Raw genomic sequence first — 12931 nt, 5'->3', positions numbered from 1 at the left:
GACAAACATGATTTTGTCTAGTTTAAGAGCGATTTTGACAACAATGATACAAGACATGACTTGGTCTCTCTCTGGATTGTGGATCTTTCATTTTGCACTTGTTTCACTCCTCAGGCTCCTCCTCAGCCAGGATGGAGGAGAAGCAGTCCAAGATTATCTATGATAGTTTCACAGCGCTTCCACTTCCACAGTTTCTTATAAAGCTAGTGTCAACTCTGCTATCTCAACAGAGTGGGCAGTGTTTCTACCTCAGTAATATGAAGGCAAGTACTTAAATGCTGCATTTCAGTCTTTAATGCAGGGCTGAAAAGTTTAAAAAATGTCATTGTTTGCAGGTTAGTCTAAGATAGTGTTAAATTCTGTGTGACCTGGATTAGACTACAGATATTTACATCTGAAAACTGTCCAATACAACAGTATTTTCCTGCTGCCACAGAGCAGCGTTGCCTGTAGACTACAGAGGGATCCATACCTCAGCTTCCTTTAAAGAGGTTGTTTTTCACTTCCCAGGCCTGGTCATATAGGGATAAGAAACACTGGAATTGAACTGAAATGCTCTGCTGGCTGCAGCAACACCGGCTGGTTCACAGTGTGGATAAGATGGAAAAAGGGAAGGTGTCCCTCTCACCCCAAGTGCCCTCTGCTGCACCTTCACCATCACCCAGGCAATGTACACAGCAATGGAGCTGCCCGTATGCAGCATTTCTTTACAAACTTCACTTAATAATTTGGATTTTTTTTGTTTTTTTTTTGTCTTTATCAGGAACGGATTAGTCATCTACATTTTTAATTTATACACACACACACACACACACACACATATATCTATCTATCTATCTATATATATATATATATATATATATATAGATAGATATATATATATATAGATATAGATATATATATATATATCTTCAGCTCATACACTCACATATCGATTTACATATATATGCTGCCCGCCACTTCTCAGCCTGGCTTTGGAGGTCAGCCAGATAACAGACTGTATTCAGTGTATTATAGATCTATTTGTGGCTACTTGTAAGGGCATTATCATTGCATCAGCGCAGAGAGTGGAATAAACAACTTGTTCACATCTTGAGCTGTCACTAGGCAGCAGTATTGCTGCATTCACAAGCCGTATGAAAAATCGTAATTTTGACGAGTGCATAAGAAATGACCCGACAAAGTAATAATAATAATAAAAAAGGGATATTCTGTGGAGGTGTGACTTTTCGGTGACTGAGAGCGTGGAGTGTGTATCAAAACTTCAGGGTGAAGTGAAGACCACAACAATCAATACTAAAACTCCATAAATGGCTTGCATTTTGCACATCTTTTTGTTGCGGCTGGAGCACAGACTAGTACTGTCCTGGTGCTGTCCCATTTCTTAAATAAATTAACCACGATTTAAGCGCTTCTGTTGTTACATGGACGATTTTATTATTATTTAAGCGTCTGAACGTGCGGAGTTCTGATATTTACGAGCTACAGGGGAGTAGTAAAAGCATCATGAGCTCACTTTGCCCGGTTACCAAGCGTGCATGAGCTCAACTTGTCACGTGGTTGGACACCTTGCTACGCCATTGGCTGATTCACACCGGGAAGTTGTTATTGTTGTTGATCAGGAAGCTCTCATCCCTGGAAATTGGGCGTGTAGTTTTTGTATGGCACAGAAAATACTATCTTTATTCAGCGCATTCTTTTTGGAGTGACTTTTCTCCCGCCGACATAAAGAGCTCGTTTAACAAGTTCCCGGGGAAGGAGAAGAAGATATCAGTAAGTACCTGCCATTAGTTACTTCCTTTGTTTCTTTTTCAGGGCAACTTGTCTGGACTTGACTCTAGAAAAGTGTGTCACTGTGCGATAAAACCAAATGTCGCAAGAAACTGGGTGAAGTTTAACCTGAAAATGCTGGCTCAGGTTTAGTATTCACTCTCGGCTTCATTCACATTCTCCGCACAGCTGTCACCAAGCAGCTGTCTGACCAGCAGTCTGCTAACAGCATGGGGACAGTGTTGAAACTTTAGCATCAGCCTGGCCTATATAACCATCTGGAGCGACTAAATAAACCAAACATCTGTTAAACATGCTACTAGGTCATCTTGAGTTGTAAACTTCTGTATTATGGTGTTTGGAGTTACCTTGTGAATGCTGCCAAGTCCTTAACCCTCCTATTGGAGTCACTTTGACCCCATTCAGTGTTTAACATCTGGATAGACATGATTAACATGGTTTTCTGCTTCATATTTCATGATTTTTTTCTAATTTAATGTGTAAATGTGTAGTGTGTGTAAAAAGTGTGTTTACATGATACATAAAGTACCTGACACATCAACTTGGGTAATGATTTTTATTCTAAACATTTTCTGGAGGTTTAATTGATCAAAATTGTGGTGAAGGTACATGAACGTGTTTATTTGATTCAGCTGCAGTGCAGGCACACCCACCTCCTGTCAGTCACCAGCAGTCATCCCTCCTTCCCGCTTGTCCAGAGGCTGCATGATTGGTTTGTTGTGTAGTCATGGCGATGGAGGAAGGCGCGTTGAGCTGTCTGCTGCGCTCTCGCACCATGTTGGAGCAGGACATCAAGGCCTCCTACCTGATGGACCACATGATCAGTGACGGTGTGCTGACTGGGGACGAGGAGGAGATGATCTCAAAGCAGGTGAGTCTTTGCAGAGGGTGTCAGAATAAACGCGTTATGCAACCTGTTGTATTTTTCCCCCCATTTTCGTCAAAGGTTACATTCAACGAAGATTAGTGAGGTGAATTCACATCCACCCAAACTGTCTCCAAACTTTTTTGTGTTTGCTTTGCCCTCCATCCATAACCCCCTCACATCCTTTGCCACCAGGAGTTGGACACAACATTCCTATTCTTTTTTTTTTTTTGAGAATTTTCTCCTCCTCTGCTGCCCACAAACCATTTCACCATTTAGCTGATACTTTTTGTCCCAAGCAACTTATAGTGAGTGAGCAATTTTAATGTCACTGTCTTGTTCAGGGAAAGTAGAATAAGTGAAATAGCAACCTTTGGGTTATGTGATGCCCAGTGGAACCACTAGGCCAGCCTGTCAGTGAGAAATCAGTTTCGCCTTTTCTTCTTAACAGCCATCTCTTCACAAAACTATCTTCTGTCCTGCATGATCATTGAAAAATCCTGTGTGTATCTAACAGAGAGTAAATAAAAAGTAAAACTCAGGATTGGGTGTGGAATTTCTTGAATATCGTGGAATATGTAGAGGTGTATACCAGAAAACGAGGGGATTTCCCTAGAAAAATCAAGGAATAGCAGGAGTGGGATACTTTACAAAATTATACTGGGATTTATTTTGCAACTTGTTTCACACATCCATTGCATTAGACAGTGTTTTTCAGGTTTTTTTTTTTATACATTGGCTGCTTTTTATGGCAAACAGGTTACTCTGAAAATGCAGGTGTGAAATGCATATTACACATGTGACATCCTCATCTCATCGTTGACACCTCTCTTTCTAGCCCACCAGGAGGGATCAAGCTGTGGCCCTGCTGGAGCTGCTGCTGAGGAAGGACAACCGGGCTTATATCTCCTTCTACAATGCCCTTGTCAGGGAGAGCTATGGTGATTTAGCCAACCTGCTCCACAACAACCTGCCGCTTATCTCCCCTGAGGCCCACAAGAGCTTCTCTGACGGCGGCACCCCTTATGGTGAGGGTGTGGGAGCCATTTGAGGTTTTACCAGGAGTGTGTGAGAGCCTGTGAGCCTCAGAGGAAAGGTTTTATGCAAAAGGAAACAGTTGGAATGGATTGGTTTATTGTTTTGCATGCATTTATTAACTGCTGATTTGGTTAAACATGTATTATAGAGTGCATGACACTAAATGCTGACACGTGGGTACCACATTAGCTGAATGACTTGTAAGAAAAAAGCTTGTTGATAGCCAAACATCTGAAAACAGCACAAAGATCATGTCTAATGTGTAAATAACCGAAACTATACCAGTTTCCACTATTTAATATCACATTTTATCCATGGGGAAGGTAGAACATAGGACTTATAAAGTGTCACCTTGCAGCATGAAAAGCACTACAGAAATACTTGAGTATCAAAACTTTTCTCAAATTCAGGTTTGATAATAGTTAAGCAGTGCTCATATGCAGTGACACACTTCTACACACACAATCTGTCAATCCTAACAGTCTGAGGATTTCTTTTGATTTGAATGCAATCCTCCCCTCCTGTCCCTCCGTCATGTGTTTCATGTGTTTGTCTAACAGTCCAGACGGTGCTGAGTCAAGGCGGCGTGCCCCAGAGGCCCGTGGTGTTTGTCAGCAGACCGAAGCTGGTGAACCAGGTCAGGGAGAAGCTCTACCGGCTGCAGAAGGAGCCCGGCTGGGTCACTGTGTTTGGCATGGCCGGCTCAGGCAAGTCTGTCCTGGCTGCTGAGGCCGTGCGCGACCATGCGCTCATTGAAGGTGAATAACGAACCATTTAACTTACAATCATTACACATATGAGGCTGACAGTTCCAACATTTCTCGAGTCTTTGAATGTGTAGAAAATGAATGTGGTTATTTTCAGCTCTTTAAATTCTGGGGGATTATACAATACACTTGGAAAAGGAAGGAGGAAGAATAAAGCATTTGTGCTTTATTAGACAGTCAAAGTGGAGTGAGACAGGAAAGACAGGGCAGAGATGACATGTAGCAAAGGGTCTAGGCTGGATTCAAACCCAGGCCACTGCAGATTATAGCCTTAGTATTACTTGGTTTGCAGTCTACACAGTGAGCCACTTGGGGACTCCCAAAAAAATTATTCCGGAGGAAAGGTCAACAGATTAAAGTGGAAAAAAGGAATTAGAAAAGGTATTATAATCCTTGACTGATTAACATCCTGTTGTGTACTTGATTGAGCTTTAAAGATCACCAAAGAACTTTATCATATTGGAAAAGATTGTGTTCTTCATCGTAAGTGATCAATACTGATAGAGTGCCGTCACTGATGCAGAGGAGAACAGTGTGAATTATGGTTGCTTAAAGGTCACCTCACCCAAATCATCCGTTTACTTCTCACCTCTTGCTCTTCAACCGTCTGGCCTCCTCCTCTCCACCTGGGCTCTGTCTGCAGAGTGCTTCCCCGGAGGCGTCCACTGGTTGTCCATCGGTCAGCTGGACAAGCCGGACCTGCTGGTGAAGATCCAGTCTTTGTGTTTCCGCCTGGAGCAGAGCCAGGATCCCCAGTCTGTCCACCGGCCACCCAGCTCTCTGGATGAGGCCAAGGAGCGCATGCGCTTCCTCATGCTGCGCAGATACCCAAGGCAAGTTACTCAGTTATTCAGATTAGCAAGCTGTACTTTGTACAGTAGCACTTATATAACCAGAAATAAATGCTGACCAACAACTAGATTCAAGATTTAATATTTTATAGTCATAGTATGCTGCGCCAGAATGTTGCTCTTGGTGATTTAAAGCTGAAAAATGCCACAGTAAAGATTTAATGACGCGGTTATTAGTGGTGTGCATATACATAAACCTACATGACTATAACCCAGTGTTTTCTGTAGATTTTCTTTTGTATATTTGAGGGATGGAAATAAATGTGTTGAGGGTGTGGCAGGCACTGCAGTAAGGCTATTGAGTAAGATGATGTTTTTTAATTGTAGTCATTTTTTTCCTACTTGTGGGAGTAATATTGAAGCTAATGAATCTAAATGAAACTTTGTGCTCATCAGAATATAGGAACAGCAACCAGCAGTTGAAAAAGGAGACACGTTTTCCTGAAAAATAATTTAAAAAAAAAAGTCAGTTTGCAGTAAATGTCGCAGGATAAGTGTTGCAGTGGAAACTTTGTGTCCTAGTTTCTGAGAACTTCAGCTGGGTAAAGATGGCAGCATGCTGTGATAGTTTGTCTCTCTGTTTGGGCTTTCAGATGTCTGCTCATTCTCGATGACATCTGGGACAATACAGTACTGAAGACATTTGATATCCAGTGTCGGATACTTGTGACCACCAGAGATAGAAGCCTCACTGATTCTGTCAGTGGTACGCACACAACATTTTTTCCTTGTGTTTTAAGGAGTATGCTAACTTGTTATAGGCATGTGCTTGGTGGGTTTAGTTATATTGGGCTTAGTCTTGAGGTAAAATAGCCGCTATTTTTTTATTTTTCCTAAACTTTGACTTAAATGAGTGAAGATTATTGGCTTTGTTTGGTGTTTTATTGTGGTGCTCCAAATCTCGCAAACCTAAATTAAACTTCTCTGGTTGATTTAACCTGATAAGGCCTTTCTTCCATGCAACAAAAATGAGTGTACCGTATCTGCATGTGCGATACCTTGTAGGTGCCAAATATGAGGTGGCAGTGGAGAGCGGTCTAGATGAGGACAAGGCCCTGGAGATCCTCGCTCTTTATGTCAACAGTAAACCGCAGAAACTGCCTGATGATGCTCGCAGCATTGTCAGGGAGTGTAAAGGTTTGTAGATGCGCACACACACACACACGGTTTTCTGATAGAACACTGCATCTCCCCTTGAAGATAAATACAAACACATAAAAAAAACTCTGAGGACTTCTCTGATCTGATTTGATGTATCCCTTCATCCCCTGTCCCACACACCAGGCTCCCCTCTTGTGGTGTCCCTGATCGGGGCTCTGCTCAGAGAGTTCCCAAGCCGCTGGTCCTACTACTTGCGGCAGCTGCAACAGAAGCAGTTCAAGCGTATCAGAAAGTCATCGTCCTATGACTATGACGCCCTGGACCAGGCCATGGCCGCCAGCATCCAGGTGTTAGCTGAAAACCACCGAGAGCTCTACAAGGACCTCACCGTGCTGGAGAAGGACGTCAAAGTCCCTGCCAAGGTTTGGCTACTCAACAAGGACATTAGATTAAGCTACACAAAGGTAGATTAGTGACACTTCATAGATCTAATTTCCTGATCTGAGTAAAGGCCTTCCAAGGTTGTGGTATAGAGGAACTTTGGTTTTACGTGAGAAAACAAAACCAGTTTGATGCTGTTTGTATCGGAGAACAAACCGCACTTATGACGTCTCTGCCAGCCCTCTGTGGAAGTAGACCCATACCAATATATTTTTGTGACTTTGTCTTTTCATCAATAACAGTAATAATAATAAATATTGGGCCACAATGGGTACAACAGGATATGATACTGTAACCCACAGAAAAAAACAGTGTATGGTGAAGACGTGGTACCGTGTGAAAGAGTAATCTGGTTGGTCTTTGCAGTAGAAAAGCCTGAGGTATCAAAACAACACTAACATTGCTCCCCCTCCCAGGTGCTGTCTGTCCTGTGGGACCTGGAGCCAGAAGAGGTGGAGGACATCCTCCAGGAGTTTGTGAACAAGTCTCTTCTGTTCAGGGACTGTCACCACCGACCCTACCTGTACTACCTCCATGACCTCCAGCTGGACTTCCTGGCTGAGCAGAACCGCTCCCAGATAGAGGTCAGCATGAACACAGTCTTCCCACTGGGGGTCAGACCACTGGATTTCAAACTTGTTGTCACATGGCTTAGATGGTCGCTTGAGCAAGAAGTTACAAGAGGCCATGCAAATGTTGAAGAACTCTTAATTATATTGTTTTCAGCAAATGTGCTCAAATGGTGTTTTTTTTCTTTTACAAAGTGGTTAGCAGCATCATGAGCTGTTATGTGATTTTACAACAGCTTTGAAACAAGTTCATTTTTAAAGACTACAGTTAATAATTGTTTTTCAGAGCCTGCACACTAAGGTGGTGCGTCAGTACCAGCAGCACTACAAAGACAGTCCTCCCACCTCAGGAGACGAAGAGTGTCTCTACTGGATCAGATTCCTCACCTACCACATGGCCAAAGCCAACCTGTCCCAGGTAAGTATACACAACCACATTTTTCTTTCTGTCTTTCTTTCTTTTGCATTTTACCTCATCTTCTTTGTTTTGTCTTAGTCTGTTTTCCTTTCGTTGTCTCTTTCTCTGTATTTATTTTCTGTCTTTCTATTTCTTTCTTGTCATTGTCTCTCTCTCTTTCTTTTTAGGAGCTGTACGCCCTCATGTTTTCTCTGGACTGGGTCAGGACCAAGGCCCAGATAATGGGTCCAGGTCACCTCATCAATGACTACGTGGAGCATGGAGCCATTCTGGACAAAGAGGTCAGTAGACAGCAAAATCTCTGGATGCTTCGAAACCAAAACCACGTCTTGTTACTCTGTCTGCCTTGCTGATTTTCCATTGTCTGAGAAACTATTAAAAAGAATTAAAGTGAGTGCGCTGCCTCTCTCCTTCAATGATTTGTTAAAATTGTAATCTATCCTAAGAAAGTGCAGCTTTGGAAGTCCATCTGTTTTTCTTTTCCCCCACGGAACTTTGGTGGAGAACAATAGACAGATGCACTTTTTATTTAATCCACAAAGTATGCCAGTTTTAGTGTGCATCTGTTTTTATCATCTTCTTTTAAGAGTCACTGTCTACTATGTTTTGACCATCCCCTGTTCCCTTTCCAATTTTCATAGTTTAAAAAAAAATCATATTTGGTAACTTTCAAGTGGTTCATGGAATGTGTGCAAGAAAATGGGGCTAGTTTATGAAAAAATAGAGCAGAGGTGATTGCTCCCCCATTTGTGATACGAGGCCATGCAAAGTGAGATTACACATCCTCCAGGATTCCCCACTGAGAGCTGAAATGTGTGTTCCTGTCCCTCCAGAACAGTGAGGTGCGCAGTCAGTTCCAGGAGTTCCTGTCTCTGAACGGGCACCAGCTGGAGCAGCGTCCGTTCCCCGACGTGGTGCAGCTCGCTCTCTCTCAACCACACAACTCCGAGGTGTACAGACAGGCTCTGCTGCAGGCACAAGACCGAGCCAGCAAAGGGAAACTCTACTTCGACTGGCTGTACGCAACTGAGCATTTGTCTGCTGTACTGATGTATTCGATATTTTAGTAGTGTGTTAACATAAATTTCTTTTTCTTTGCAACTCCTCTTCACTGATGGAGTGTGTCCATGAGGGAAACCTCACTCAGAATTAGCAAAAAAAAAAAGTTTGCAGATACATTATAATATGAAATGTTCATCACAGCGCATTGCATCTGAAAAGGAGTGATTCACCCTTCATTTTCTGTCATTTGAAACGACTGAAATTAATGCATTCACCGCTTTTAGAATTGCCAGACCTAATATTTTGTGTCGTATGCCTGGATTTATCACAGTCATGGCAAAATTCTCCCTTAGCAGACAGAGCTTTGAGCTGCTTGCTTTAATTTTGTTGCAAGCTCCTTCTCCACTAAAGCCATGACAAAAATGGCAATGATAGGCTTTCTCTCCTGTGTACCCCAGTTTGGACTGGTCTTTGTGTGTGTTTTGTGCAGGAATAAGAGCAGTGTGGAAAGCCTGTCTCGGTTGGTGGTCCATCCACACCAGGGCTCCATCTACTCTGCCTGCTTCTCCCACAATGGAGCCAAGATTGCCTCCTGTGGAGCCAGCAAGACACTCAGGGTAACACAGCAGACATGTTTCTTTGACTGGACATGCGTATGTGTGCATGTTTGTGTGTGTGGGTTTGTCCGTGTCAAACCATGAAGAGCAAAACCGTCCCCAAAGAGACAAAAATGCTTCAACAGTAAGGAGAGAGGCCACATCTAATGGAAAAAGAGCTCAGGCTAACTGGTGTAGATGAAAATGCAGCATTGTTGCCTGAAGGAAAGAGATTGCCTAAAGTGTGCATGTTTTATAAAACCATATTTACTGTTCTGTGACCTGAGAGTGTCACTGTATTATGGTACCTTCACTATTTTCTGAGTTTTCTGGGAGATGCCAGCTTCACCCAGCCCTGTCTGAACCGCTGGGGCTACAGGAAAATGACTGAAGGTCTTGAAGTTACCACAAGTAGACCAGAATGACAGAAACAGCTTTGTGAGGACATTTCTATGGTCCTCACAGAGAGAAATGCCCAGTTTTAGTCTTCGGAATGTAATTGTAAGGTTTAAATTATGTGTGCAATTATTGAGTAGTTAAAATAATTACAATAATGCAGGGATTATAGCCTGCAGAAAATCCACTGTAACAAGTTGTTCAGCCAAGTATTAAGTCTTAAATTTGACAATGGCATTGACATAATTGACTTATTTCCAAATGCCAATCATCATGTTTCAAGAGTATCCTCAAAATATGTGGATGGAACTGCATTAAAAAAAGACTAGAGCCCTAGACTAAATGGCTTAGTTAGGTGGAATTTTTATTTCAGTGTAGCTTTCGCCTCGTCAGTCTGTTTGATGAGAAAGTGGTTGTATTCTCAATATTTAAATATTTTCACTGTATAGTCATCTTGGTGTTTAACTCTCGCTCGTCCTACCTGTGTGTTCAGGTATTTAAAAGCACCACAGGTGAGAAGCTCCTGGAGATCCAGGCCCATGACGACGAGGTGCTCTGCTGTGCCTTCTCCCCCGATGACCGTCTCCTAGCAACCTGCTCCAGTGACAGAAAAGTCAAGGTACCCACATTATGATTTGCCGTTAGTCCCCTGTGAGCATCGTGGTCTCTCCAAGTAAACGTTACTCAACCCACACAAAACAACAGCCGTTAACTTCATAGTTTTGAGCTCCACTCTAAATTATGACGGCAATAAACAGACATGCTCTTTATTATTTTTGTGATGAGATACAAACAAAAGAATTATACTGTAATTGTTTACTTTTCACTTTTAGTCCCTATCATACTGACTTCAGCTAGACATTTCATTGGCTGTAACAAATGCATGTGGACTGTGCAAGACAGTCTGGCATATGTTCTTTGTGTGTGTGTGTGTGTGTGTGTGTGTGTGTGTGTAGGTGTGGAATGCGGAGCGAGGCAGCTTGTTGAGGGTGTTTGAGGAGGAGCACGAGGAACAGGTCAACCACTGCCAGTTTACTAACACGACACGGCGCCTCCTGCTGGCCACCTGCTCCAACGACACGTTCATGAACGCTAAGGTGTGTCTTTCTGTTTCTCAAATTTAGAACAAGCTTCATCGCCTCTGTAAAGACAATGTAAAAACAGTGTATTTATTGCCAATGTAAAAACAATGTAAAAACAATTAAAACTGATTACCATACACCGTAATGTAATAATCATCATGTCCAAGCAATACAAGAAAAAATGACCACTAGGCTACTCATAAGCAATAATTGACTAGAATCTCTTTGACTCCTATTCTCGTCCTTTCTCTCATAATTGCTTTTTCTCTTTCTTTCTCTCTCTCACTGCATTTCTCTCACTGATGTCCGTAGTTGTGGAACCTCAACAAGCCATCCTCACAGAACACCATGTTTGGTCACTTGGAGCCAGTAAATCACTGTTGTTTCTCCCCTGACGACACCTACCTCTCCACCTCCTCCAGTGATGGTACCATTAAGGTGGCTGGCATTAAACCTCACACACACACACAGCCACCCTGCCCTATAAGGCTTCATTTTATGTAGTTTGGTGCACTGCTTTTTATTATACTTTATTGCCTTTCCTTTAATGAAAGCCTGTGTCCTTATGAAGCTAAACTGATTGGGGTCAGGTTTCCACAAGCTACCTGCTTATCTAAATAAAAACATTTGAAAATTATAAGATAAAAGTGGCACTGAATTCAATCTGTGGCTGATTTATTGACTATTATATTGATTTAACATGTTTAAGCTTTTCAATTAAAAGTTCAAAAAGGCTGATGAGAGAGTGCATTTATAGACAAATCTTGCTGCTGTCTCAATGCTGTTTTAACTTTCATGCCTTGATATGAGATAAAAAAAAAAAAATGTCCTCAAAGGCTGGATTTGAAAGCAATTTTAAGAAAAGTGACAGCTTTTACATATTGGTCTCACAATGTGTACGTTACTGTGTCCATCACTCAGGATAAAACAGTTGACAGCCAAGTTTTACGTTATCTCGATAATGGAAATAGAGGCTGAAAACAAGTTCATTCAAGGCAACAATTGAAAAGGACTGCAGCTCTCCACTTTTCTTCATCACACACGACAGTTAGTACCTATAAGAAATGTAGTTAGAGCGGGTACATCATAGGCATCTCTCACTGCTGATATTTTGTTGAATTTGGCTCATTACCCCAGAGGCATCAGCAGGAAGTTCTGCAATCCTAAACCACACCCTTCTGAACACTGATCAGAAGTGCACTCACCTCCACTAAACATTACGTACGCTCTGTGATGATGATATTCCTCCACTTTCTGCTTACTGTTTGGGTCCAGCTATTCGAAGTGTCGTCTGCCAATGAGTGGAAGACGATCGACGTTAAGAGCATGTTTCCAGAAAGCGACGAACAGACGGAGGTCCACGTCAAGTGCAGCACCTGGTCAGCGGACGGCAAGCGTGTCATATGTGCAGCCAGGAATGCTGTCTTTGTGAGTATTATGTGTTTCGTGCGCATGTATGTAGAAGTATGGGTTTGAAAGCAGGTCTTAATATTTCACTGAGTGGAGATGGAGGGTATTATTTGCTGCAGTGTGTTGGTGTTTGAGTGGTTGTGTGGGTGGTGCTGAGTGGAGGGTTGCGTGGGTGTGAACTGGTTTGGATCTGTCTTGTCGTACTCATCTCGGCATATTTCATAAATCTGCATCATGTGCAGATACCACAGTCCATCTCTCCTTTCTGGCTGTGCTGCTGGTATGTAGTTTCATTGAAAGAGACAGGAAATTAGACTGTTTGTCAGTAACATCAGTTTGTTTTGTAGAAAGCCTGAACAGGAGCCCCCCTACGCTTGAGTTCTCTAAAAGTTTTCAGTGTCTGTTCTCTAATCAATCAGTCTGTATACAGGGAACCAACCAAATACCACCATGATTGTTTTAGTTTGTTTGCCTTTTGCTCCAGTAAAGGAGAGATTTGAAAGTTTACGTGGAACAGATCTTTGTTAGCCTGAAGAGGTGGATGAACTTGGACACACTCCATTGCTCAAGTAAAAAGTTTCTCACCACTACATCCCTCTCTCTC

General features: G+C 42.4%; 1 protein-coding gene across 2 annotated transcripts in view; it reads left to right on the top strand.

The window, feature by feature from the left end:
* The first annotated feature begins 1627 nt into the window (after positions 1–1627).
* apaf1 (apoptotic peptidase activating factor 1) overlaps positions 1628–12931 on the top strand; it is a 48890-nt gene continuing 37586 nt past the window's right edge. The window contains exons 1-17 of one of the 2 annotated variants that reach the window (XM_030046058.1): positions 1628–1773; positions 2490–2662; positions 3495–3684; positions 4255–4452; positions 5105–5294; positions 5906–6018; positions 6318–6449; positions 6597–6835; positions 7271–7438; positions 7710–7841; positions 8009–8122; positions 8675–8859; positions 9334–9460; positions 10329–10454; positions 10792–10932; positions 11230–11355; positions 12193–12345. In XM_030046058.1, coding sequence (XP_029901918.1) covers positions 2519–2662; positions 3495–3684; positions 4255–4452; positions 5105–5294; positions 5906–6018; positions 6318–6449; positions 6597–6835; positions 7271–7438; positions 7710–7841; positions 8009–8122; positions 8675–8859; positions 9334–9460; positions 10329–10454; positions 10792–10932; positions 11230–11355; positions 12193–12345 — 2478 coding nt within the window. In that variant the 5' untranslated portion in view covers positions 1628–1773; positions 2490–2518. Of the gene's footprint in view, positions 1774–2423; positions 2663–3494; positions 3685–4254; positions 4453–5104; positions 5295–5905; positions 6019–6317; positions 6450–6596; positions 6836–7270; positions 7439–7709; positions 7842–8008; positions 8123–8674; positions 8860–9333; positions 9461–10328; positions 10455–10791; positions 10933–11229; positions 11356–12192; positions 12346–12931 lie in introns of both variants that reach the window. The other variant, XM_030046057.1, reaches the window with a different exon arrangement.

Source organism: Myripristis murdjan, chromosome 23 (genome assembly GCF_902150065.1).
Source record: "Myripristis murdjan chromosome 23, fMyrMur1.1, whole genome shotgun sequence".
NCBI lineage: Eukaryota > Metazoa > Chordata > Actinopteri > Holocentriformes > Holocentridae > Myripristis > Myripristis murdjan.
The sequence above is the reverse complement of the archived record's forward strand: the minus strand, read 5'-3'. Positions and strand labels throughout refer to the sequence as shown.